The sequence below is a fragment of the Motacilla alba genome, chromosome 15, assembly GCF_015832195.1.
Source record: "Motacilla alba alba isolate MOTALB_02 chromosome 15, Motacilla_alba_V1.0_pri, whole genome shotgun sequence".
Classification (NCBI taxonomy): domain Eukaryota; kingdom Metazoa; phylum Chordata; class Aves; order Passeriformes; family Motacillidae; genus Motacilla; species Motacilla alba.
The window spans coordinates 11746565-11771978 of NC_052030.1; the positions used below are offsets into that span (position 1 = coordinate 11746565).

Consider the following 25414-nt stretch of genomic DNA (forward strand, 5'->3'; position numbering starts at 1 on the left):
TTCACTGACATGAGAGATAAATTTATAATCTCTGAAGTTGCTCCAAATGCAGGCAATTCATGCAGAAAAAAATTCATCTCTGTAGAGTTCTGGGAAAATGCTTATGATCCAAATAAATCCTGATTATATCCTTGAAATAGGGATTAAATGGAGCTTAACCAAACCATGGCCCTCCTACATGAAAGATAACTTCTTTTTTCGTCTATATATATGGAAGAAAAGATCCCAATGACAAAGTCTGAGAAGAGATGGTTAAGCAATTAAAATTTTCTTTCAGCATTGTTAGTGAATTTATAATTCAGATTATGTTTTTGTGCAACTGCATGTTAATACCTTGAGAGTGTGTTCCAGCACTGTTCTGTAAATCTAAATCCCCCAGCTGTAGTGCATTTTCATTTAGCCAGGGATTGTGTTCCTGCTCTTTTTCAGTGCCCACAGTGGATACCACACGCACTGCTTGGTTACTGGGACAGATGGTCAAAGTGAAACGCCCAGTTGTTCTTGTAGGTGAATCGGGTACATCTAAGACAGCAACTACACAGAACTTCCTAAGCAATCTGGACAAAGACCTTAATGTATGTGTGAGGCATTTTGTCCTGTTTGTAAAGCTGCATTTTCATTCTTTGCCCTTGTGTAAAATTTGCATTGTGAAGCCTGAGTCTGTGGGGTGCAATATTGACTAGGGTAAAGTGTCTGCACACTCCAGACCCAAAGTGTGTGACTGATTTGAAAATCCTTCAAGATGTTTTGTCCTCTTTTACCTTGTGCAGCCTCAATTATATAAAGTAAAAATATATTGTCAAAGTGCTAAGGGTGGGCTTACTTTTCTTTGTCACATGTAATTCAAGTGAGTAGTGGACCTGAGCAGCATTTCCTGTATGTCTGACAGCTAATATAAAAATCATTTTTGAATGCTCTAGTTGAAATAAACCCCAACAAAACAGGTTAGAATCCATTCTTATCATCTCCTCCTGTTTGCAGCTGGTGCTGGTAATTAACTTCTCTTCTCGTACAACATCCTTGGACATTCAGAGAAACCTGGAGACAAACGTAGAAAAACGAACTAAAGACACTTTTGGCCCTCCCATGGGAAAACGTCTCCTTGTGTTCATGGATGATATGAATATGCCAAGGGTAAGCTGTCAATATTTTTGCCAGGTGGTATAGAAACATTTGGGGTCGTACTGATAGGGTCCCTGCAATCACAAGTCCAGCGTGCATTTAGTTTGTCTCAGAGAAGAGGCACTTTTCCCAGAGGAGACATTGGGCTGAGTGTTCACAATCAGTGCCAGAGCTTTCCAGAGTGTCCCTTAGTCCCTGTAATGTTCTCCTGAGTATGGAACCCAACATTCCCACACTTCAAGCAGTGACTGGTGAGCTGGTGTACTGTGCTTTGATGTTTGCTGACTCTTGTGTGTCCTGCAGGTTGATGAGTATGGCACACAGCAGCCCATTGCCCTGCTGAAGCTGCTGCTAGAGAAAGGGTTCATGTACGATCGTGGCAAAGAGATGAACGTTAAAAAGCTTCGAGACCTGGGTTTTGTTGCTGCCATGGGCAAAGCTGGAGGAGGTCGGAATGAAGTTGACCCTCGATTCACCTCACTCTTCAGTGTTTTTAACATCCCTTTTCCTTCTGAGCAATCACTGAAATTGATCTACTTCTCCATCCTGAAAGGCCACACTGCGGTAATTTCACTGTTTTTAAAGGATTGCTCAACTGGTGTATTATTTTTAAATAGACATTTATTTCTGTGTTGTTGCAAGACCTGAAATCTTTGTTACCTTTTTTTTTTGCACCTAGACCCTCACACAAAACTTTCTTTTCCTCTTCTCTTTCTCAGCGGATTTTACATTGTTTGGATAAGTTCTTGTGTAATATGTAAACATTCAAGCTAGCATATAATTTATAAACCTGGGGCTTTTCATCTGTTGAAATGTGTGAATGACTTGGTTACAGTTCCTTTAAGCAAATGCACTAAGATATGAAAATGCTTTCCTGAATGAGTGTGAAAAATGTAATATAATGCAACAGACTGCATTACTGGCAAGGTATCTGCAACATTAGATAAGAAAAGAGCAGTTTAATTATTCTGCTACAGAAATCTTGTAGGAATTCCAGTCACTGAGTTTGATGTTATCTTGAGCACTCAGAAGGTTCCAGAGTGAAGATGGAGCCTGCCCTAAACTTTTAACTGTAGAATATTCATACTACAAAGAATTGTTGAACCAAACAGGTTTAAAAGCTGGAAAGCAGATTATGTTTAATAGCATTGAATTCTGTCTGGGCAGTCTCATTAAAAGACCTCTTCTTTCTCATGTTTGCAGAACTTTAATGAGTCCATATCAGCCATCTCTGACAAGATTACTCAGTGTACTTTGGAACTTTATAAAATGATCGTTACTGACCTGCCACCTACTCCTTCCAAATTCCACTACATTTTCAACCTGCGGGATCTTTCCAGGGTCTATAATGGACTTGTTCTTACAGATGCAGAAAGGTAAGAATAGAAAAACTGTCATTAGTGGTCCCACACCTATTTTTTTTTTTTTTTAATGAATCTGAATGAAATTGAGGTATTTTGGTACAGGAAATCAGTCACATTTGGTCCCTTTTCATTAAACGACAATGAGAAATAGAACATCCTAAATTGCAATCTTCCTCTCAATGCCAAATACTGATGCATTAGTTTCTCTTGTAAAAGATACCAGAGGTAAAAATGCAAAAGAACCAAATAATGAAGAGTAAAAGGGTCAGTCCAGAATTTGGTCCTTGTTATTAACCATATGGCCTTAGGAATCGTGTCAGCTCATTTGGTGCAGTCTGGTATTTTGATGTTATTTCAGGTTTCACACAGTGACCCAGATGGTGAGAGTTTGGAGAAATGAGTGCCTGAGGGTTTTCCATGACAGGCTGATTAATGAAGCAGACAAAGAATTGGTGAGTAATTTCTTTCAGTTTTTTAGTAGTCACTGACTATTATTATGGCAATTAATTTGCAACAGGAACATGACCAAGTGTTGGACTGAGGTCTTGCTGTCTGACTACAGATTCGTGTAAGCAAAATGTTGCTCATTATTTTAAAACATGGCCCATGGAAGACTTTTTTCCTAAAACAATGTGGGCAGACTAAGAAAGCAGATCTACTGAAGGAATGGAAAGTATCACTTGGTTTGCCTGTCCAGGAAAATTGATTGGCAGAAGTAGAGGTGACAAAGTGTGAAAGAAGTACAGGAGAAAACTCAGGAAATCACTTCAAGTCAATGTTTTCCTTCAGGAAGGATTGTACCAGAATTTGATTGTACAAACAAGTAGTAAAAAGGATAAAAGCCAAATTCTTACACAGTGAATTCAGTTCTGGCTGTTGTAAAAATTGGAAAATGCTTCAAATTATATCTTTAAACACAAAGAGAACAACGCCTATTTTAAACCTTGAGATTTAGGAGAGAAATTGAGATAAAGTCTCTTCATCTGTAAGCAACATGCTTTGCTTTGGAAGTTGATTAGATAAAAAGAGGTAGGCCAAGAAGGGTTCAGATTTTTCTAGTTAAAACTTTCTCCTCTAACATATAAAGATACATCTCCAGCTCAATTTTTACAATGCAGAATATTAATGCAGCCTTTGAAACTTTGTGAGGGATCTTTCTGGTGAGACATCTGTGAATGCTGAAAAGGGAAGTTTATTAATATACTGTTTACATCAATAGATGAGAAGGTGTTTTATTTAACAGGCTTCTCCCTTTTTGTTTTGATGTTGTACTGTTGATTGGCTTGAACCATTCTTGAGCTGCCTATTAGCTCATTTTAGATCATACATAGAATACAGAAGGGGGCTGTAATCTTTGGATCTTCTAGTGACATAAGTATCACCTTGAAATAAATCAGTGTTTGAGCAAGAATCACCTTTCTAAGTATTACTGGATTCACAATGAAATGCTTTGTTGTGTTGCCTGACTTGTTTCATGTCCTTGAAGGTACAAGGCCATATAAAAACCTTGGTTGAAGAGCACTTTGCTGATCACTTGGAGCACGTCATGAGGGATCCCATTCTTTTTGGAGATTTTAGAACAGCACTGAATGAGGCAGAACCTCGTATTTATGAAGACATCCAAGATTATGAATTAGCAAAGGCTCTCTTTAAGGTAGAGTGCATCAGCTGGGAACTGTGCCTGAGGAACGGGCAGGAGCCTGCCTCAGACTGCAGGAAATCTGTTCTCTTCTGCGTGCACACAGAACTTTATGTGCTTCAATGCCCATTTGGGGTTTGCAGTGATGAAAACTGAGGCTCAGCTACAGAGTCAGCAGTGTTTTCACATAGTTCATTTTCCCTGAGGAATGGGAAAGGAATAATGCTGCTGAACGGGTTATTTTCTTAATGTTATTAATTGTTTCATTGGTCTCCTAGTAACATTCTGTTCACCTTTCTCTGAAGGAAATTTTGGATGACTACAATGAGTACCATATTAAAATGAATCTGGTTCTTTTTGATGATGCTCTGGAGCATTTAATCCGGATCCATCGCATCATCCGCATGGACCGCGGGCACGCCCTGCTCATCGGAGTGGGAGGCTCAGGAAAGCAGTCCCTGACCAGACTGGCTGCTCACACAGCTGGATGTGAGGTTAGTGACCCTGGGCCTTGGCTGGGAAAAAAGACAAGGAAAGTACAACTGTGATTGGGATTAAACTGGAGATGGGAGTGAGTCAGTCAGTCAAGACAAGATCTGGCTGGCAGCTCTTCCCTGTGGAGAGAAACCCCCAGGTGAGGTGATTGCCAGGAAGTCCAGGATGATGACTGTGTGTGCTCTGGGCAGGAAGCTGTCAGTGCCTGAATCTGGGTTTTGGCACTGGGGAAGGAAAACAAGGATGGGTTTGGTGATGAACAGCTAATTGTCCCTAACTACTGCTGTTGATGCTTAAATGTGTTACAGCAGCACTCCAGTGCTGCTTGAGGAGCCTTGTTGTGATTGATACTGTATTATTTCAGAGAGGAAATGTTCCTCTCAGAGGCATTTTACTTAAAAAGGCTTGGAAGGAAAGAACAAAAAAGGAGCATGAACACAAAGCAGTTTTGAAAGTGCAAGCCTGCAGGGTTGTACAAATGCACAATTTTATTGATACTTAAACATTTACTGATGACTGGGGCCAAAACAACCCCCTTGATTCAGTCTAAGTGAAATTCAGAGTTGCCATCATGTCTTGGGTCCATCTGTGTCTTCTCAGTGTATGTTTTCATCCTTAGGTATTTGAGATCATCTTGAGTCGAGGATACGGAGAAAACAATTTCCGAGAGGATTTGAAAAGTTTGTATGAGAAGCTGGGTATTTATGACAAGTCAGTGGTCTTCTTGTTTACAGATGGCCATGTGGCACAAGAGAGTTTCCTGGAACTCATCAACAACATGTTGACTTCAGGTGCTACTGGCATCCTCTCTGCTTGTGACTCATAATCTCAACTGTGCCCTTGATACAGCTATTTCTGGTTCACCCTGTGTCCTCTGCTGCTTTAGTTAGTTATACTTTTCAGTACTACCTGAAATGATCTCGGCCTTAATAACAGCTTTCTGGAATCTTCTTACAGCCATTCTTGTGTCTGGAGAGGTTATTGGGCTCATTCATGCTGGTGATGATGCTGCAGGAATCTCCGATTTCTCCTAAGACCGAGGGAAACTTCAGCTGCATTTGGCTACAAACCCACCTGTTGTCCAATTGGCTTTTGAATAGCATTCACCTGAACTGCAGCAGCTGTTCATATGTATATTCATGTGTATATGTCCTGAAATGTGGTTTGGTATCTTCTGGCAAAGGAAGCAGCTGGAAATGAGTAGCAGCTGGCACTGTGTGACCACCCTCTCTATAGAAGTTCCTCCACAGTCTGATATGAGAACAGATGAGTTTATTGTATCCCTTTTCTTGCTCTAGTTTTCCTTGTCCCTGCTCTGTCATTAGGTTACTTATGCAGTATTTGCCACAAGATTGAGAGAACAAAAATGTGAGCTGATGGTTCACAGACACTAATGAAGATTTCTTTGCAAAGTCCTGTGACATTTTGTATATGTTGCTCAAGCCCAGACAAAATGAATTAATTATTCCTCTAAATTCCAAGTATGACCTATTTTCCATGAGGGCTATGGAGATGAATTGGTTCATTCAAAACTACTCAGAATCATTTTTGCAGAACTAGGATTAAAATTGGTTTCTCATCTGCCCTATCCCCAGCCATATGGTTTCCTCTTACTGGTGGTTCTCACTAGCATTCTTCTGTCCTTATGTTACAGGAATGGTGCCAGCCCTTTATGCAGATGATGAAAAAGACTCCATACTAACTCAGATTGGAGAAGAAGCTGCTAAAGCTGGCATGGGCCCAGCTAAAGAGAGTATCTGGCAGTATTTTGTAAGCAAATGTGCAAGCAACCTTCACATTGTCCTGGGAATGTCCCCAGTTGGGGAGGACCTGAGAACGTGGTGCAGAAATTTCCCAGGTATCAATTGTACACACTGCTTAGTCCCTTCCCTGTGAAACACAGATGTACAGGCAAGACAAAAATCTCCAGTGGACACTTAGTCTGGCAGCTAAAACTAAGCAGAGCAGGTTTCATGATTAGGGGTTTGCATTGCATGTTTTTTTTCCAGTTAATTACCATGTATCAGTGAACAATATTGATTAGCATTTATCACATCAGTTCATTTTCCAGCTGAACAGCTAGAAATCAATTGGTCATCCTCACTGAACTGGAAACACACAACCTTTGTCTGCAGCATCTTTTCTGTAATTTACAGCAGAAAGTGTGGTGTTAAATCATGAAACTAGGATGGTGGGAAGAGAAATCTTTTGTATCCAAAGCCTGGCAGATGCTGCAGGTGGCTGAAAGGAGTCCTGGGAAAGAGGAGAGACTCGTGAAAGATGGGTCCAGGTGGGGATGCTAAACCAGGCCCTACAAAACCTTATTGCAGCTCTTGACTGTGTCCCGTAGAGCCTCAGGAATGGTACAGTGGGGTTAGCAGGACACAGGGGCAAAGCTCATTATTTACTGTCAAAATCAAGGTATGGATTTTGTGGTAAATTCTGTTACTAAGAAATAGTCAAGACTAATTTGCAAATTCTTGGTGTAAATGAAGTTAATTAGAGGATTGCCTATCTGATTAGGGGTTAGTTGTACAAAGGAATTTTTCAGGTAACACTGTCTTGTCACTGTCTTTTAAGGTCTTGTCAACAACACTGGTATTGACTGGTTCTTGCCCTGGCCTGCCCAGGCCTTGTGTGCAGTTGCACAATCCTTTCTGGGTACGTAACGTGTCAGTATTTCAACCCGTTCACCCTTGGCATAGCCTAAGAAATATATTCTTTACTTTGCAATTATTGTACATTTCACAAGTTCATTTCCCATTGTGCTTGTTACCTTGAGTCTAAATGGGTAATGCAAAAACCCAGTCAAAAAATGTCACTGGATGGTAGTTTCTTAATCAAATAGATTTTTAAAATTGATGAAATTCAAGTTCCAAACTCTGCAGACAATGTGGGCTGACTACCAGGAGGTCCCCTTCTGGCCTTGCTTTTTGCCCCAGGAAACAGACTTGTTTTGTGCCTGGCTTAGATGTACATAAGAGGGATGGTAATTGGTGTATTCTGAAAAAAGCCACAAATCTTTGCAATTTTTTATTTCTTCTGCCCAATTTTAGCAAAAAACCCACGGATCCCACCAGAGAGCTTCCAGTCAGTGGTTGACCACATAGTCATGGTGCATGAATCTGTAGGGGATTTCAGCAAAAAATTTCTGGAGAAACTGAGGCGTAGAAATCATGTCACACCAAAAAATTATCTTGATTTTCTCAATACCTATGCAAAATTGCTGGATGAGAAAAATGAGTTCATTTTAGGTAAGGCTATGTAGATGTTTTCTCCTTTTTAATAAGTGATTTAAATATTTTAAAAACCAAAGTTCTGGTGAGAATCCCACATATTACCCAGAATATGCAAAAACTGTGTTAGTACTATCTCAGATGCTGTGCTGGCACACAGCTGTGGGGCTGTGTTTTGACATTGACCCAAAATCCTGGCTGCACATGAATGCTCAGACTCTGTCAAACAATGGGCTCTCCTCAAATCCTTTTGTGAATGAACATGAGCCAGTATGTCCAAACCAGACACTCCTCTGCTTGGGAAGAGTCATGCTGAAATAAAATACCAGCATGGCCTTACTTTGACTTTCTTCCTCAAGCAGCAATTCTCACTCATACTTCAGTGGCACTGGAATGGGTGAAGAGGATAAAACACAAACAGTGTAATGTGACAGATACCTTGTGGCACGGGGCCACCATGTCAGCTCAAGTGACTTTAACATCATTTTGGCTCAGGAAAGGAAAATCTCTCAGTGCACCTCTAAGGATATTTTCTCTTTGTGAGATTGTTGGTGTGTGCTTGAACACGATCAGTGAATCACTGACATTTCTCCCTGTTTTTTTCCTACCTAGCACAATGTAAACGGCTGGATGGGGGCTTGGTTAAACTGAAGGAAGCTGCTGTACAGCTGGCTGAGCTGAATGTGAAACTTGCTGAGCAAAAGATTATACTAACAGAAAAAACAGCTGCTTGTGAGGCTTTGTTAAGAGACATTAAATTAAACACAGAAATAGGTGGGTAGTTTACAACTAGTCAAGTGTCCCACAGGCTAAGCAGGGCTCACATCATCTGTGTTAGGCTGGGTTAGGAGACCCTTGAAGAGCTCCAGCTGCTTCTTGAGGTATCCTTCTTGTTCTGATGCTCCCATGCCATCCCAGAAGAGCAGGTCCCCTGCCTTGCCCAGATTGCCATCGTTGTTCCACGTTTGGCCCACAATGCTTTACTCAACGTTTGCCTGCCCTTGTCCTTCCTTTCCAAGGTGTAGGGGCATAATGTGGGAAAGGCAATAGCAAGAAAGGCATTCAGGCATTTAGTATTAGAGGAAAATCAGAGGGAAACATGGAGGAAAAGAGATTGTGCATGCTGTTGTGTTGAACAATAACTATTCCTAGCCTCGTGATGTAGCTGGAACCAGAGGCAAGCTGGCAACACAGAGGTTCTGACTTGATGGTAATTTCAGCAAAGAGTAAATCTCTATTAGTGAATTACTATCTGTTCTGTATACAAACTTGAATGACTCATTTATGGTCCTGTCTTTGCAATTTCTAGCTGAGGAGAAGAAGAAAATGGGTGAAGAGAAAGCTATAGAGATACAGGAGCAGAATGCAATTATTGCTGTGGAGAAGGCAGAGGCTGAGGCAGCACTGGATCAAATCAAGCCTATCATGGAAGCTGCCAAGAGGGAGGTCGAGAAGCTTGACAAGGCTGAAGTTACTGAGCTCAGGTGACTCATTTATATGTAGAGTAGCATAAACTCTTGGAAATACACTGAGAGACTCTTGTTTGCTGGGTCTGAGCCTTAGCCTCATCTTTCTCTCCTGCCTGTGAAGGTCAGGACATCAGATGCCTGCACAACAGAATGCCCTGATTCCCAGCCCATGCCTTTGCCCTAAGACACTTCTTCCAGGCCTTTGTTTGTTGTTTACCCCATCATTCTCTGCCCTGTGTCTGATGCACCAGAGCCTGCTCTGGTTTTTGCCTGAACAATGGCTGTCCAAACCTGTTCATCCCTCCTCTTATTTTCCTGTGTTAATAGGAACACATAACTGTTATTTTTCAGGGATACTTTCATAGCATGAAAATTTATTTCCCTGCCTAATTTACTCCTCCCTGTGTTTTGATAATACATCTTTTTTAAAGGATTGATATAAAGGCACATCCAGTCTTTGGCTCTCCCTGAAATAGTTGTCCCCAGAGTAGCAATGGCTCTCCCTTCCCTGCCACACTTCAGTTTCCTTTCTCTCATAGATCTCTGGATTTTTCTCCAGGTGCTTCACTGCCCTAGGAAAGAATATCAAGGCTCAGTGTTTTAAGCTTTCCACTGTTGAAATAATTTAGTATTTAATGGATCAAATTGTTTGAATACAAGAATTGGTTCTGAGCTTTTGAGTAATTAATAATTTATTGTCTGATTTGGGTTGTTTTTCTCACTGTTGGGGCTTGTCTTATGTACAAGCTCCTGTATTGCAATGCCTCTCTTAACAGGCAGTGCCATGTCTGGCATCATGTGCTTTGTCTCCTTTTTTCACCTCCACTGTCTCTCTCACCTGTTTTCCAGGTCCTTTGCAACACCCCCAAAGCAGGTGCAGGTTGTTCTGGACTGTATTCTTATAATGAGAGGTTACAAAGAACAAAACTGGAAGAATGCCAAAGCCATGATGGCTGACACAAATTTCCTGCGGCTTCTGTTGACGACGGATTTTAGAGAAATTCCATGGAGCAACGTGAAAGCTATGAGAGGTGAATTCCTGTTCTGGGTATTGCAGTGAAGATAGGATCTTGTTGATGGGAGCAGCCAACAGAGTCTCTTTAATATTCTGACTAATATTTCCTATTGTCTGTCACAGCACTGGCTGGTGCTGCTGATAGGAAAAGCTTTTTCTTTGAGGGTTTGCTCACAGTTATTCAACTCACTTGCAATATTTTTGTGTTTGCCAATTTAGCTCTCTTAAAGAATCTTAATACTACCTGGGCTGAAATGGAAGTGATCAGCAGAGCAGGACTGGGAATGTTAAAGTTTGCTGAAGCAGTGGTGACCTACTGTGATGTAGTTAAAACAGTCAAGCCAAAGGAAGAAAAGGTAAAATGTGTTGGAACCAAACTCAGAGAAGGTCGAAACATGATCCTGATGGAAAAGATAATATTTGACCATTTCATAGACTGCCCACTTTTCCTATTGAAGTGCTTAAAAAATGGTGTTTAGGAGAGCTGCTGTAGTAGCAGTGAGGCAGGTTGTCAGTCATAAATCACTGTATTTGTTGTGTCAGGATGCTGGGCTGTGGGTTGCCATCCATGCCAGTGCTTGAGGGATGAGGGAGGAACATGTTCACTTGGAATTTTGTAATCTAACGTGCTCAGAAAAACACAGTTTAGAGCTGTTTACTAAAACCAAACTTTAAACCCTGTGGCATTTGGACAGAACAGAGGTCAGTAGTACACTAAATCCATGTTCCTTAAGCACAGACCTTTTGGTTAGCTTTTTCTAGGATGACTGGAAATTCAGCTGTGTTACCAAAGGAAATTTAATGTCCGACAGATGACACTGGAAAATTTTGTCAAGAAAAGGTTATTTTATACAACTGAGTACAGAGCAAGTATATTCACTAGATGATGTGTCTGACTATTTTTGGAGCCTTAATATTGTTGTTATTAAGCAGACAAACCTCCCCTTTTGCCAGGGCATGAGAGTCCTGCTGACCCCCAGTGCTTTAATACTCCTGTGGGCACAGAACTGGGGGATTTTTCTGCTTTGGAACTGCAGTCAGACCATGATGTGTGTTTGGGATGGGGAGAGGAGAGTGACAGTGTCAGTTATTTTGGCTAACACTGTTTATTAACAGAACAATTTGAAAAATATGATACAACCAAAAGAAATGTGAGAACTTCATACTTCTCTCTAAAATCCTTCTGTCCTCTGACACTCTTGTGTTTCCTTCAAATTGTGCTCTAGGTGGCCAGGCTAGAACGGAACTATGAATTAAGTAAGCGGGAACTGGAAAGGATACAGGCAGAGCTGGCTGCCATTCAGGAGGAGCTTAAAGCTTTGGGGGAAAAATTAGACCAGACATTAAAAGAAAACAAAAAGTTACAAGAAGAAGCAGAGATAATGCAGAGAAGATTAGAGGCTGCTGACAAGCTCATTGCTGGCTTGAAATCTGAGAATGAGAGGTGAGTCTAGATCCAAAGAGGATAATTTTTGACACCAGAGGTTCATGTGTCAGGGATCAAATCTGTCAGGTGGAGATATTTTTGAAAATGTTGCTCTCTATGGTGTTTGTTTCTGAGAAGGGCTATTATCTGTTCTGAGCTAATATCCATTAGCTCTTGGCCAATAACTGAGATTAATGGATGAAAGTTCAGATCAACTCAGTGTCTGTGGCCCCCATAATAGCAAGAGAAAACTGATTCTAAATTTGGAGGTCTGTGTCAACCTGTATCTAAAGTAGCAGGAAATCCTGCACATTAACCTCATCTTCCTGGTACAGAATCTCCCATACAATTATTTCAGGTGGACAGAGGAATTCAAGGAATTAGAAATACGGAAGGTGAAGCTGCTTGGAGATTGTCTGCTCGCTGCTGCCTTTCTGTGCTATGTGGGAGCCTTCAGCTGGGAGTTCCGTCATGAAATGCTCTATCGAATGTGGCAAGAAGATATTTTGTCCCGAGAAATTCCTGTCAGCCATCCATTTAAGTTAGAGAGCCTCCTGACTGATGAGGTGGAGGTTAGCAGGTATGTCCAGTCAGGAGACCCAGGGACTGCTGGATGTGACTTTATCAAGTGGGAGTCTGGAGCTGAATCTGTAGCACAGAATTGCCATTGTGGGTGGAGGTGCACAGCCGTACCAGAGAGAGAATTCTGCTTTCATGTCCTGATTAACAGGGGCCATTTGTTGTGACAACCTGTTGTACTTAACACTCCAGGGACCCTCACTGAACTTAGACATGTGTAATGCCATTTCTAGGAAGTTTATCAGGAGTTCTCTATAAAATATATTTCCATTACCCAGCAGGTGTCTTTTTATTGACTTCACTGGGTTTGGTATTAAACCCAAGCCCAGGTAGCCCATGTATCAACTGCCACAGGGTTGCTCACCTAAGGCAACAGTCAGTACTTTGAGTAGCAGTCACAGTCTGAGCTGGGACACTGTCCCCATAACCACATGCACCGTGTGTGTGTGTGTCTAACTGTGTGCTCAGTGAGTTGCATCACTTTGCTGACAAATGTCCCGTTGAGTTTTCATCCCAGGCTGGTCTTTGGTCCGTTCTGTTCCCAGGTGGGTTTCTGAAGGATTGCCTCCAGACGAGCTGTCTGTCCAGAATGGCATCCTGACAACGTATTCCAGCCGCTTCCCACTCTGCATTGACCCCCAGCAGCAGGCACTACATTGGATTAAGAAGAAGGAAGAAAAAAATGACCTGAGGGTAAAGATGGAAGATTGTTTTACCTCATTACTGATTGTTTTCAAAGCTGCATAAATATCTGTCACCTTGAATGGGGAACCAGTTATATAGCACAGAGTTATTGAATGGTTTGGACTGGGAAGGACATTCTAGTTCCACCCCTGGCCATGGGCAGGGACACCTTCCACTATCCCAGGGTGCTCCAAGCCCTGTCCAACCTGGCTTTGCATACTGCCAGGGATGGGGCAGCCACAGCTTCTCTGGAAACCTGTGCCAGGGCCTCAGCACCCTCACAGGGAAGGATTCCTTCCTAATATGTAATTTAACCTTGGCCTCTTTCAGTCTGAGGCCATCCCCCCTTGTCTTATTGCTAAATGTGCTTGTCCAAAGTCCCTCTCCATCTCTCTTGGAGCCCCTTTAGGTTTTGGAAAAGGCTATAAAGTCTCCTTGGAGCCTTCTCTACTCCAGGATGAACAAGCCCAGCCCTCTCAGCCTGTCTGCACATGCAGAAAGAGTCTGACCAAAAGGCTGGTGTAGATTGTGGGTAATCTCAGCTCCAGGATGGAACTTCCACGTAGGACAATAAACACACTTAGAGACACAGCTAGACCTTTAAAGGGTGATTTCCAAATGGAAATTATTCTCAGCTAATCAGAAAAAAAAGCACCTTTACTGTTTTGTGCAAGTGCACTTTATATCATCTGTGAGAGGAAAGACAAAAAGCAGCAAAGAACAAACTTCATTAGTGTTGGCAGCTACTGGAAAATAATAATAATAATGTTCAGCAAATTGAATATCAGTTCTCCTTTCATGTTTTCCCATTGTTCTCTTGCAGATGGCCTCCTTTAATGACCCAGATTTCCTGAAACAACTAGAACAGGCCATAAAGTATGGAACCCCTTTCCTGGTGCACAGTGTTGATGAATACATCGACCCTGTGATAGACAATGTCTTAGAGAAGAATGTCAAAGTTGCACAGGGGCGAGCATTCATTGTGCTGGGGGACAAAGAGGTTGACTATGACAGTAATTTTAAAATGTACCTGAACACCAAATTAGCAAACCCAAAGTATTCTCCCTCTGTGTTTGGCAGAGCTATTGTTATCAATTATACAGGTAAGCTGAAGTGTGGATATGATAACAAAGTAGGGATTGTGCTGTTGTGCAAATTTAGGGCCTGGGTCATTGTCTCAATGAAACTAAAAAATTTATACTCTTCCTTGTAGTCAGCATCTGATTTAATAGAAAGTCCTTCTCACTTCTCTCTTCTAATCTGCAACTGAGCTAAAAATCTCTTCCTGTACTGGTCAGGTGAGGATGCTTTGGTGGAACCAAGATACCCAGTCATTAACCACATCACTCTGTTGCATTGCTGTGGTCTTGTGAGAGGCTTGAGATTAAAAAAGTTGCATAAAAACTGTCCTGTGCTTACAAACTCTGTGCTCTGTCCATGTGTTTTACCTGCAGTTACACTCAAGGGCCTAGAGGATCAGCTGCTCAGTGTCATTACGGGTTTTGAAAGAAGGGAATTGGAGGAACAGAGAGAACGTCTCATCCAGGAGACAAGTGAAAACAAAAACCTGCTGAAAAATCTGGAAGACACTCTCCTTCATGGACTGTCCACTTCCACAGGAAACATGCTGGACAATGTGGAATTGGTGCAAACCTTGGAGGACACAAAATTCAAAGCTACTGAGGTACCAGCTCTGGGCTTTTTGGAAGGGGACCTATGGACAGAACATAATTGTTCCTTTTTCATTGTGCTTCCATTTTTCTCCCAAAGCTTGCAAATAGTTTGAAAGGAAATTGGGAGTTTTCTCATGAATGTGTTGCATCTTTCAGTATTGGGCACTATTTTATTGTTCAGAGAACTAAATCCTATCCTTAGGGAAGTCCTTAACAAGACCAAACTAATGTTTGTTTACAGTTCTAAGACAAAAGAATCCATCCTGGGAGTTTTCAGGCCACAGGACAAAGCCACACTGGACCTGATCTAGTGGTGGTTATAATCAAGCTTTGGGCAGAAGTTGAACTAAAGATTCCCAGAGGGCCCTTACCACACTATTTCCATGATTTTTTGTAAATCTTTGCCATGACTTTTCATAAATATACAGGGTGGGAATAATTTTATCAAACTCTTAATTTTTATAATTCGTACAACTTCTTTTGAGTTAGCTGCCCAGATTCTGTACAGTCACGCAGAGAGGCAGGCACTGAGCAGCTCTGATTACTGTGGTACAACAGATCCACTCTGGATCAGCACAGTGGTTACAGGGGTGTAACAGCCCTGTCTGCCCAGGTGATTGAGAAACTGAAGCTGGCTGAGACGACTGCAGCAGATATCGACCTCCTCCGAGATGGCTACAGACCAGCTGCCAAGAGAGGGGCCATTCTCTTCTCAGTGCTGGCTGAACTGGCATTTGTCAACATCATGTACCAGTTCTCACTGGTCTCCTTCTTGGAGGTTTTTGGATTCTCTCTTCGGAAATCCATGCCCAGTCCTATTCTTCCTAAGAGGTTAAAAAATATCATGGATACACTGACTCTGAGCACCTACAACTACGGCTGCACAGGTTAGTGCTTACCCTGGGGCTGAGACTGCGTAGTGCAAAGAGAGGTGAAGCCCTGACTTCAGCTGGTTCATGTTAAAGAGGCAGGTTACCAAGCAGGGAACTCAGGGATGTTCAGGTTTCCTGGTTCACACTTTCCTTCCTGCTGTTTCTGTTAGAAGAACGTTGCACATTACCCATGTAACTCTTGCCAAAATGTTTTTCTTAACACAGTTACAAATGGTAAAGGCGGCCATAGAGCTGCTCACAGGGGCTGCATTGACTCTTAAAGCCTGGCTCAAAGCCCAGCTTTGATCCCCCAATCATAGAATCATAGCATTGTTCAGGCTGGAGAAGACCTTCAGGAATATCAATGCCAACTATCAACCAAATGATCTTTGTGGGGTGACCAGATCATGGAATCACAGAATGGTTTGGGTTGAAAGGGACCTTAGGAATCATTTGGTTCCAATTCCCTGCCGTGGCTGGGATGCCACTCACTGGAGCAGGTTGCTGAGGGCCTCATCCAAAATGGCCTTGAGCACTTGCAGGGGTGGAGCATCCCATCAGTCCCACAGCAGATGAAGGATGTGGATTGAAAGGTTGCTCCAGTTCCACAAGCTTTGGCAGCTGATTTTTGAAAATGTCCTTTTAACGTAGCCTTGTTCGAGAAGCACAAGTTACTGTTCTCCTTTGATATGACTGTCAAGATAGAACAGGCTGAAGGCCGAGTTCCACAAGAAGAATTTGATTTCTTTTTGAAAGGTAAAGTGAATATTTATGTGTAAAGTATGTAGCTCTACATAGCAATAGCTAAAAGATCTTTTGAAGAAATTATTTACTAGGAGCCAGCACCTCCATAAGGGGAGCTGTCCCTCTGAGGAGAGCTGCACTGCGTTGGGTTACACAAACTGGGGGTCCTGCTATTTCTATTTCACATTAGCTAACTGTTAGGATGTTACATGAGGAAAGTCATCTGTAGTTATTTTCTGACTATGTTTTAGTTATTTTCTGGCTGTGTAAACATAATTTTAGAAGTGTTTGCAAGGATAAAACTCTGGCTTTTGCAAGCACTCGTAAAATGCCATCTTTCCTTCAGCAGACCAGGCTAATCTCACAGTGCTTCCAGGAACAAATTTCCTCCTGGTTGCTGTGTGCAGAGGGACTGTTTGTGTGCTCATGCACTGGAGGCTTTCTGACATGGACACTGATCTGCTTTCTGAACGTGCCTAGGCAATATTTCCCTGGAGAAGAGTGCCCGAAAGAAACCTTTTGCTTGGCTGCCAGATCAAGGCTGGGAGGACCTAATTCGCCTGTCTGAGCAATTTCCTGAGAAATTTGAATCTCTTCCAGATGATGTGGAAGACAATCCAGATGTATGGAAAAATGTACGTGCTTTTTTGCAATGCTGTTTTCTCTCCTAGTTTTTCTTCTGGCATTAAATGGTCAAGAGTGATGCAATGTGTCAGCACTCCACAGGGGAGATGTCACCGTGGGCTTCTTCCCTCAAGGCCTTTCTTTGCTTCTTGACCTCAGTTAGTGATTGGCTTATTTGCAGAAGAATTAAGGATTATATTATTTAAAAAACAAACCAAAATACCTTCCCTGGTACACTGTAGAATTTTTATTTGTCAGTCAAATGCCTTAAAGGAATTATTTACCATGTTGTATTCAGTGGAAGCTTTCTGTTCATTTCAGCAGTGGTTTTGTACTGCTAAATTGTGCTTTGATCTTCTTGTGGCAGTGAATTCTATAGGCTATTGACAAACACAGATTTCCTTTGTTCCTTCTTCAGCTTCATTCCATGTCTTCCTGCTTTATAAGAAGTCTTCCTGCAAGAAATCTGTTAATACCTTTTTGCTTTTGATGCTGTTTTTTATATCTTAAGATAATTAATTGACATAAAGTCAAAGTACAAATGTGTTTTTGGACTTGAATACTTCATACTGAAAAAGTTGGATTTTTCACATTCACCTGAACTTTTAATATTTATTTGCAGCTGATTGACTTTCTTTGATTTTTGTCTCTTGGCCCCTCATTCATCAAATTGATTTTCTCTTGACTAGTAATTTCCCTGTCAGAGCCACTGGGTTCATTTGCGTGCTGTCTTTTCTTGCCAGTGGTACGACACAGATGCTCTGGAGCAGATCCCATTGCCCATGCACTATGAGGGCAATGTCACAGACTTCCAGAAGCTTCTCCTGCTGCGGTGTTTCCGGGTGGACCGGATGTACCGGGCGGTGATGGACTACGTGACAGTGACAATGGGCGAGACGTGAGTCCCCGTCCCCTCAGATCCCCAGCTCTCACACAGAGCTGCAGCTGTCATCAGCCTTGTCAATGTTCTGCCATTTGCCTGAAGAGCAGAGCAGGGGTTGTGTGTGAACAGTTTCCGTGTGCAGGCCGTGCTGAGCGTTGCCCTTGGTGTGCAAGGCTCTGTCCGCGCGTGCGGCTGCTCTGTGCAATCAGCCAAATCTCTGGGCTTTCCCTGTGCCAGGTACGTGCAGCCCCCCGTGATCAGCTTCGATGCCATCCTGCAGCAGAGCAGCCCTTTCTCTCCTGTGGTTTTTATCCTGAGTCCTGGCTCTGATCCTGTCAGTGACCTCATGAAACTGGCTGAGAGAACAGAATTTAAAGCAGATAGACTCAAATTCCTGGCCATGGGACAAGGCCAAGAAGAGGTAACTGTGATGGGAGGGTGGGGATGTGCTGTGTGCAGCGGGTGGGAATTGCAAGCCACGCTCCTAATGCTCTGGGACCCATCAAATTTCCTTTCCATAGGTCTGCTCCATTTGAAAAGGAGTAACTCATGGTTCTGACACAGATTTGTCACCTTGGGAATCACATTTTACTGAACATGAAAGGGGCCATTTGGCTGACTGGCTGCTGTGCTGGTTTGGGGGAGGGTAGATTCAGAATCAGATTTTTCAGCTGTTAAAAAGCAGAGATGAGAAGACGTTGCTGTGTATGGACATGAGGTGGTTGAAAGTTACAGTGTTTGCTACCAGAAAGTTCTGATGCTTCTCCTGCCTTTCCTGTGACTTTTCTTTTTGCTATGGACACTAAGGCAGGATGCCCAGGGCTTAACAACCGATTGAATTTGCAGTGATTTCAGTCAGTGGAAGAACTCCTGTCAGACTCACTTAGGCCACTACTTTCCTAGCAGGAAAACCCAGTGCACGAGCCCATCAGAGGCAGTTTGTTCTCAGGGTGAAGGGAGACTTACAGGTGGTTCTCCCTCTGTCCTCAGATCGCTTTGCAGTTGCTGGAGGAAGCAGTGGTTCATGGACACTGGCTCATGTTGCAGAACTGTCACCTTTTGGTGAAGTGGCTCATCCATCTGGAAAAGGCTGTGGAGAAAATCACAGATCCTCACGAAGACTTTCGCCTCTGGCTGACGACTGACCCCACTGAAGGCTTCCCAATTGGAATCCTGCAGAAGGCCTTAAAGGTGGGAAAACCCCAGCCAGGAGGGCATGTCCTGGCACTGGTGCTCAGCACAACAGGCTGGCTCTGGGAGGAGCCTGACCTGAATGCAGCACACTGGCCCAGGCTTGTGAACTCGCTTTTTGTCTTTATTTAAGCCAAATCCTTTTTTCATCATCGTCCTGTTTATTTTCCTGGTGTGTTTCCTTTGGGTGAAAACTGTTGAGCAGTTATTTCAAAGCAGAGGTTTGTGAGTAAACCTGGAGACAAATGGTCTTTAGATTTAAATGCTGCCACAAGTGAGGAGTACCTGGAGACAGAAATAGCCCTGTCAGCCTGATGCTGCAGTGCAGAACCAGGGCAGTGCCAGGCTGGCAGTGCCAGTGGAGCAGATGTTGGAAGTGGATAATGGTTTCCAGCTGCTACTTCAGGCTGCAGTGTTTATCACTAAAGGCTGAGCTGATTATTTTGAAGGCACAGGCCATGATTCTGCCCTAATGTTCTTTTCTGTGGCTGCTTTATGCTGCTGCTGTGGTGCCCTGTCCTGTAAACATTTCTTTCATTGCACAGAGTGGAAAGCAGTGGCTCCGTGGCAGCTCTGGGCTGTTCTCCCTCTCCTCCTGCAGTGGGAAGGGAGCCTGAGTGCCTTCAAGGCTGCAGATCTGCCCTTTGTGGGTCTTGCCAGCAGCAGTGAGGTTTTAGAGCCCTTTGAAAAGGCTGCCAGGAAGCAGCTCTGGCACTTTGATCAGCAGGAAAGCCACGTTGTTAAAGCATCTTACTGTGGGGATGTAGGGCACATTAAAATGTGTAAAGTACTGGTATTTCAGTAAATTAGATCTTCCAGTATTAATTAATTAATTCAATTTATTAATTAATTCAAATATTAATGTCTTGCCAATAATATGACTAATTCCAAAATAATACAGAGTTCTCTTTGCATAGGTGTGTTTACCTTGATAAACTTAAAAGGTCTGTTTCATGTCTTTACTTAAGAAAAAAATCCCTATTTGACAGGCATTTGGAAAACAACTTAAAATGTCAACCTTGCATTGTATAGCTTACTTAATGTGATGTATCTACAACTTATTTTCCTCAAGTTATCCAGTATTTGATGGCTTCCCTAATTATTTTGATAGGTTGTTACAGAACCACCTAATGGCCTGAAACTGAATATGAGAGCAACCTACTTCAAAATTCCCCAGGAAGCCCTAGAGGAGTGCCCACATCCTGCCTTTAAATCCTTAGTCTACGTCTTGGCATTCTTCCATGCTGTGGTTCAGGAGAGAAGGAAGTTTGGGAAGGTTGGCTGGAATGTACCATATGATTTTAATGAATCTGATTTCCAGGTAAGAAAACAATTGCAATGGCTCTTAGATTCCTGAGTAGCTCAGATTACTTTTGAAAACACAGAATTCCTCCAGCTTTAACCTTTCTCACAATTAGATTTTGCTTAGTATTTTCTGCTTCTGAGGAGTCATGTAGACTCCTGATCTTCTATAATGTCAATTTAGGATGCTAAAAATTAGATTCCCAATCTTTCATGTTTTTATTGCCTCTCTCATGGGTTTCTTTTCTTAAGAGGATTTATACTTTACATTTTAATTATTTCAGAAGGAAATAATTGTTAGTTTTCTAACAATTTTCTAACAAGAACTACATTAAATAAACCCTATGAATATGTATACTACATTAAATAAACCCTATGAATATGTATATCTGATTTATGAATCTTCTTATCTCACATGTTCCGACAAATTCATTAGGTGTGCATGGAAATCCTTAACACCTACTTGACAAAAGCTTTTGAACAAAAGGATGATCAAATCCCTTGGAGCAGTCTCAAATATCTTATTGGGGAGGTGAGTGCTACAATGCCACAGCAATTCAGATAAATGAAGTTTCCTTTCTGCATGGGCTGCATCAAGTAAAGCTGGCAATCCTTCCTGGCTTTAAATCCAAAGATTTCTTCTTTGAAACTCCAGTGTAGCCTTGAGCAAAGGCCTTGATCTCGGTCTCAGGGAATTAGGGCCACTGTGAGCACCTGCACAACAGGGAGCGATGGTGCTTAATTAATTCTGAGAGCCCTTGGGACCTGAGCTGGAAGAGCACGGGGCTGTTGGCACCGGGGTGTCACTGGAGCTGTACCAGTGTGTGCTCTCAGAGCTGGTGCACTGCACTGGCAGCTGCTGCAGCATGAAATCCTGCAGGAAAATGTTACTCTGCAGCACTGGATCCCAGCTGAGCACGAGCTGGTGCTTCAGGACGGCACCACTGCACACAAATCATCCAGATGGGTGATGAGGAGTGCCCAGAGCAGCTCTCTCCAAACTAATGCCAAATATTTCCTTCCTGTCCTTCCCCTGAGAGGGGACTGGAGATGTCCTTGGGATCCATCACAGCCACTGTAAAAGCAAAGAGCATTTCTGACCTTTCAGTGATTTTTTAAACTGTATTTTCTGCTCCAAAAGGCAGTACTGTAGCATTGATGTGTCTGACTCCCAGGTCATGTACGGCGGGCGTGCGATCGACAGCTTTGACCGGCGCATCCTGACAGTCTACATGGATGAGTACCTGGGGGATTTCCTGTTTGACACCTTCCAGGTGTTCCATTTCTATAAAAGCGACACAGTCGATTACAAAATTCCAGCAGGGAAGGGAAAGGATGACTTTGTTGGTAAGAAATGCCTCTCCTGCCACATTATAAAGAGGTCTGATTCCAGTGTACCTTGTCTCCATACATCGCTGCAGGGTGTGAGAAGTTGAACAGAACAGCAGGCACTGCTGCTGTATGGAGTGCAGTGTCACAATCCACTGCTTTACAGGAGCACTCCTTTGGAATGTGAGCTTGTCACTGAGCTCCTTGGGTGTTTAAAAAAACCCCCAAAATAACCCAAACCACACACCTCAGTAAAACAGCATGTTAATTTTGCTAATGATATCTAATATTTCTGTGGGGGAGTCTCTGTGTTTAGAAGTGTTTATTCTGTGCATTACTCCAACACCAGGTTTAGCATTTGATTTTTTATTCAAGCAGAGCAATACCAAAATTGCTGTGGTGTTCTGGTAACCAGAGCCCGTGTGGTTGTTTTCCAGAGGCCATAGAAGCTCTGCCACTTTCCAACTCCCCCGAGGTGCTGGGCCTCCACGCCAACGCCGAGATCGGCTATTACACGCACGCAGTGCGGGACATGTGGGTGCACCTGCTCGAGCTGCAGCCCCAGACTGGTGCGTGCCCTGTCTGAACTGGGTTTGGGAACAGGGAATCTCCAGGGGCGAGTGCTGAGCCCTGGGGACAGGAACAGCAGCCCCGGTGTGTGGGGAGCGATCGGGGACAGGAACAGCAGCCCCGGTGTGTGGGGAGTGATTGGGGGCCGTGTTTGGCCTCAGAGCAGAGGGAGCGGGACAGCAGGAGCAAAGCTGCTGCAGGGCTGAGCCCCCCAGGCTGGGAGCAGCTCAACACCTGCCTGGAGGCACAGCTGGGGACATGCAGGGCTGTGGGACAAGGGCAGAGCAGAACAGGGGGGGAGACTGATGCCAAAAGGTGACTCAGCTCTCAGTCTTCTCTCAGATTATTTCGTACAGATTTAGTCTCACCAGAATTTTTTGGTTTCAGGTGAAACTGGCGCAGGAATTAGTCGAGATGAATATATTGCAAATGTTGCCAAGGATATAGAAAACAAATTACCTCAAGTATTTGATCTTGACCACATACGTAAAGGCTATGGAGTAAACATCACCCCTACGACTGTGGTGCTGTTGCAGGAACTGGAACGTTTCAATAAGCTCATCGTTCGCATGGGAAAGTCCTTGGCTGAGCTGCAACGTGTAAGCAAAATCCCAGCACCTCCCTGGGACCAGCTGGGCCTTGCCTGCCCTCAGAACCCTCACCGTTGTTCCAGGCCTTGGCCGGGGAAGTCGGAATGAGCAGTGAGCTGGATGATGTGGCTCAGGCTCTCTTCAATGGGCAGATTCCCGGCATCTGGCGGCGGCTGGCCCCTGACACTCTCAAAACGCTTGGGAATTGGATTATTTTCTTCAGAGCTCGATATGACCAGTACAGCAGCTGGGTAAGCAAGTGCCTCCAGCCAGCCTTTTGTTTTGTTAACCTGCACAGTGTGCTGTGCAGGCTGGGGCAGAAGCCAGTGAACACTTCAGGTAAGTTCTTGAACTTGTGCCAGCACTGCACGACTGGGGATGCGAGGCAGCCTCAGCCCAGCTCCTCCCCAGGCAGCGCAGGGCGAGTACCGGGTGCTGCCCCTCGCTGTCTCTGGTTGCAGATCAGCGAGGGTGAGCCTGAGGTGATGTGGCTGTCGGGCCTGCACATTCCCGAGTCCTACCTGACTGCTCTTGTTCAAGCCACCTGCAGGAAAAACAGGTGGCCCCTGGATCACTCCACCCTCTACACAGAGGTAACCAAGTACAGGAAAGCAGAAGACATCACTGAAGGGGCTGCTCAGGGTAGGTGTTTTCACAACTGTTTGGCAAAAACAATTAAGTAGTTAATTGGTGAGAGAAAGAAATTGCTTGGCACATTAAATTACTTTGGTAAAACCTTGGCAGGCATTTGCCCTGGGTTTGCATTCCACAGTCCTCATGATTTCCAACTGGGAAGTAGCTGGGTTCTGTCTCTGCAGAGCTCCTGTGTGCATGAAGCATGCTCTTCCCCACAGGCAGGGACTTAACTTACCCCTCTCCCTTTCTTATACATACATACACACATATTTTATATATATATATATATATATATATATATATATATATATATATATATAGTGTGTGTGTGTATCAATATGTACATATAAATTAAAAAAATATATATAGACACACTGATTTCTTTATGCTTACATTACCAATTCCAGCAGGCTTGTAAAGATCTATTTACATCACAAATAATGTATTGAAATGTACTTAAGCAAAAAATACCTAAAAAAAGTATAGTTTATTGTGTAAATATCTCTTTATGAGCGCTCTATGCCTAGAATGCTCTAATAACTAAATATAACAAGCTGGGTACAGGGAACAGCTGAGCAAGGCTCTGAGTACCAGTTCTGATTGGGAACAGAGGAAGGAAAAAGTCTCATTTTTTAAAAATCTAAGTGCTGTACTTGGTATTTGTACCGGAACAATTGTCCCAACCCTTCATCTGCTCTCAGTGACCCAATGATCAGGCCCAGGGGAGTTACAAAGCTCTCTGGGACTTGGGCAATAGGAGGGCAGCAAATCACATTTATTCCTGCTACTGTTTATCATGTGCAGTGCAACTGAGACAGTTTAATTTGATTTTCTAATACAGCTGGATGATAAAAACAAAGCTCTCAGAAAACTGCACCCTGTGCAGCTGCAGTTTGAAATGCAGTGTTTGTGATGATCACTGCAGTGCCCAGAAGAGGGACTGCAGGAACACTTACCTTCAAAGACCTCCTCCATCTTTTCTAGGAGCTCAGTTTACCCAAATGTTGCATTTTCTGCCTTCACAGGCTGCTATGTTTCTGGTCTGTTCCTGGAAGGAGCAGACTGGGACATCGAGCAGGGCTGCCTCATCCCCAGCAAGCCCCGTGTCCCGGTGGTGGAGCTGCCCATCCTGAGGATCATCCCCATAGAAGCACACAGACTCCGACTGCAGGTCAGGCTCCTCCATTCCCTTCCTTCTGCTGGCACGGCTCCCAGCTGGCAGGCCCTGCCCTCTCTGCCCAGAAGCTGCATTTTATCATTTCCACTCCCATATGAAGCACCTGGTTTAACACTTCTTACACTGCCCATCGCTACAGTTTTTTTCTTCTAAGGAGGTTGATGCATTTGTTGCCTCTTTTCCCTTCAGGCACTCTTACACTCCCCCTACTCTTTCAATTACTTCCCATCCCCAGTAAATTACATAAAGGACATTTCCATTTTCTGGGTGGTGGCTATTTAAGACCTCTAACAAACAGAATGAATTTCTGAAGCCAGTCTGTCTCCTTGAGGCCCTTGTTTGCAGTTCCCTGCAGCAGCTCAGGCAGTGCTCAGTGTCTGCGCTGCCTCCTCTTGCAGAACACGCTCCGGACGCCGGTGTACACGACCTCCATGCGCCGCAACGCCATGGGCTTCGGCCTGGTCTTTGAAGCTGACCTGTACACCACCAAACACATTTCCCACTGGGTGCTCCAAGGCGTGTGTCTCACCCTCAATGCTGAATGACAGCCAAAACTAGGCACCATGTTCTTCCCCCAGAATGAAACCCTTCAGAGGTGCAGGGAAAAACCCTGGGTGGGGCTGTGTTCACTCAGGCAGACCTGACTTTAGTTAGTATTAGCTTGGTTGTATTATACTCCCAATAAACGTGTTGGAAGAATAGAGTGTATTTTTGTAATTTGTGTTTCCTTCTGGAGCAGCTCCAAGCCAGTCTGTGGCTGCAAAGAGAGAGTGAATTGGTCCCGCACACACAAA

At 43.5% G+C, this 25414-nt stretch overlaps 1 protein-coding gene across 1 annotated transcript in view; it reads left to right on the plus strand.

The window, feature by feature from the left end:
- The window catches only part of DNAH10 (dynein axonemal heavy chain 10), a 50063-nt gene extending 24649 nt beyond the window's left edge, over nt 1–25414 (plus strand). Inside the window, exons 44-78 of the mRNA XM_038152651.1 lie at nt 430–575; nt 982–1134; nt 1426–1686; nt 2326–2498; nt 2845–2938; nt 3973–4140; nt 4431–4619; nt 5240–5411; nt 6275–6478; nt 7201–7281; nt 7677–7874; nt 8469–8630; nt 9166–9340; nt 10175–10356; nt 10560–10696; nt 11567–11784; nt 12125–12346; nt 12891–13038; nt 13853–14132; nt 14484–14713; nt 15316–15589; nt 16226–16330; nt 16799–16953; nt 17686–17840; nt 18063–18246; nt 18816–19016; nt 20128–20337; nt 20755–20850; nt 21494–21665; nt 22085–22216; nt 22605–22816; nt 22891–23058; nt 23269–23449; nt 24469–24614; nt 25019–25414. Of these exons, the coding sequence (XP_038008579.1) occupies nt 430–575; nt 982–1134; nt 1426–1686; nt 2326–2498; nt 2845–2938; nt 3973–4140; nt 4431–4619; nt 5240–5411; nt 6275–6478; nt 7201–7281; nt 7677–7874; nt 8469–8630; nt 9166–9340; nt 10175–10356; nt 10560–10696; nt 11567–11784; nt 12125–12346; nt 12891–13038; nt 13853–14132; nt 14484–14713; nt 15316–15589; nt 16226–16330; nt 16799–16953; nt 17686–17840; nt 18063–18246; nt 18816–19016; nt 20128–20337; nt 20755–20850; nt 21494–21665; nt 22085–22216; nt 22605–22816; nt 22891–23058; nt 23269–23449; nt 24469–24614; nt 25019–25165 (6131 nt within the window). The 3' untranslated portion in view covers nt 25166–25414. The remainder of the gene's footprint in view (nt 1–429; nt 576–981; nt 1135–1425; nt 1687–2325; nt 2499–2844; nt 2939–3972; nt 4141–4430; nt 4620–5239; nt 5412–6274; nt 6479–7200; nt 7282–7676; nt 7875–8468; nt 8631–9165; nt 9341–10174; nt 10357–10559; nt 10697–11566; nt 11785–12124; nt 12347–12890; nt 13039–13852; nt 14133–14483; nt 14714–15315; nt 15590–16225; nt 16331–16798; nt 16954–17685; nt 17841–18062; nt 18247–18815; nt 19017–20127; nt 20338–20754; nt 20851–21493; nt 21666–22084; nt 22217–22604; nt 22817–22890; nt 23059–23268; nt 23450–24468; nt 24615–25018) is intronic.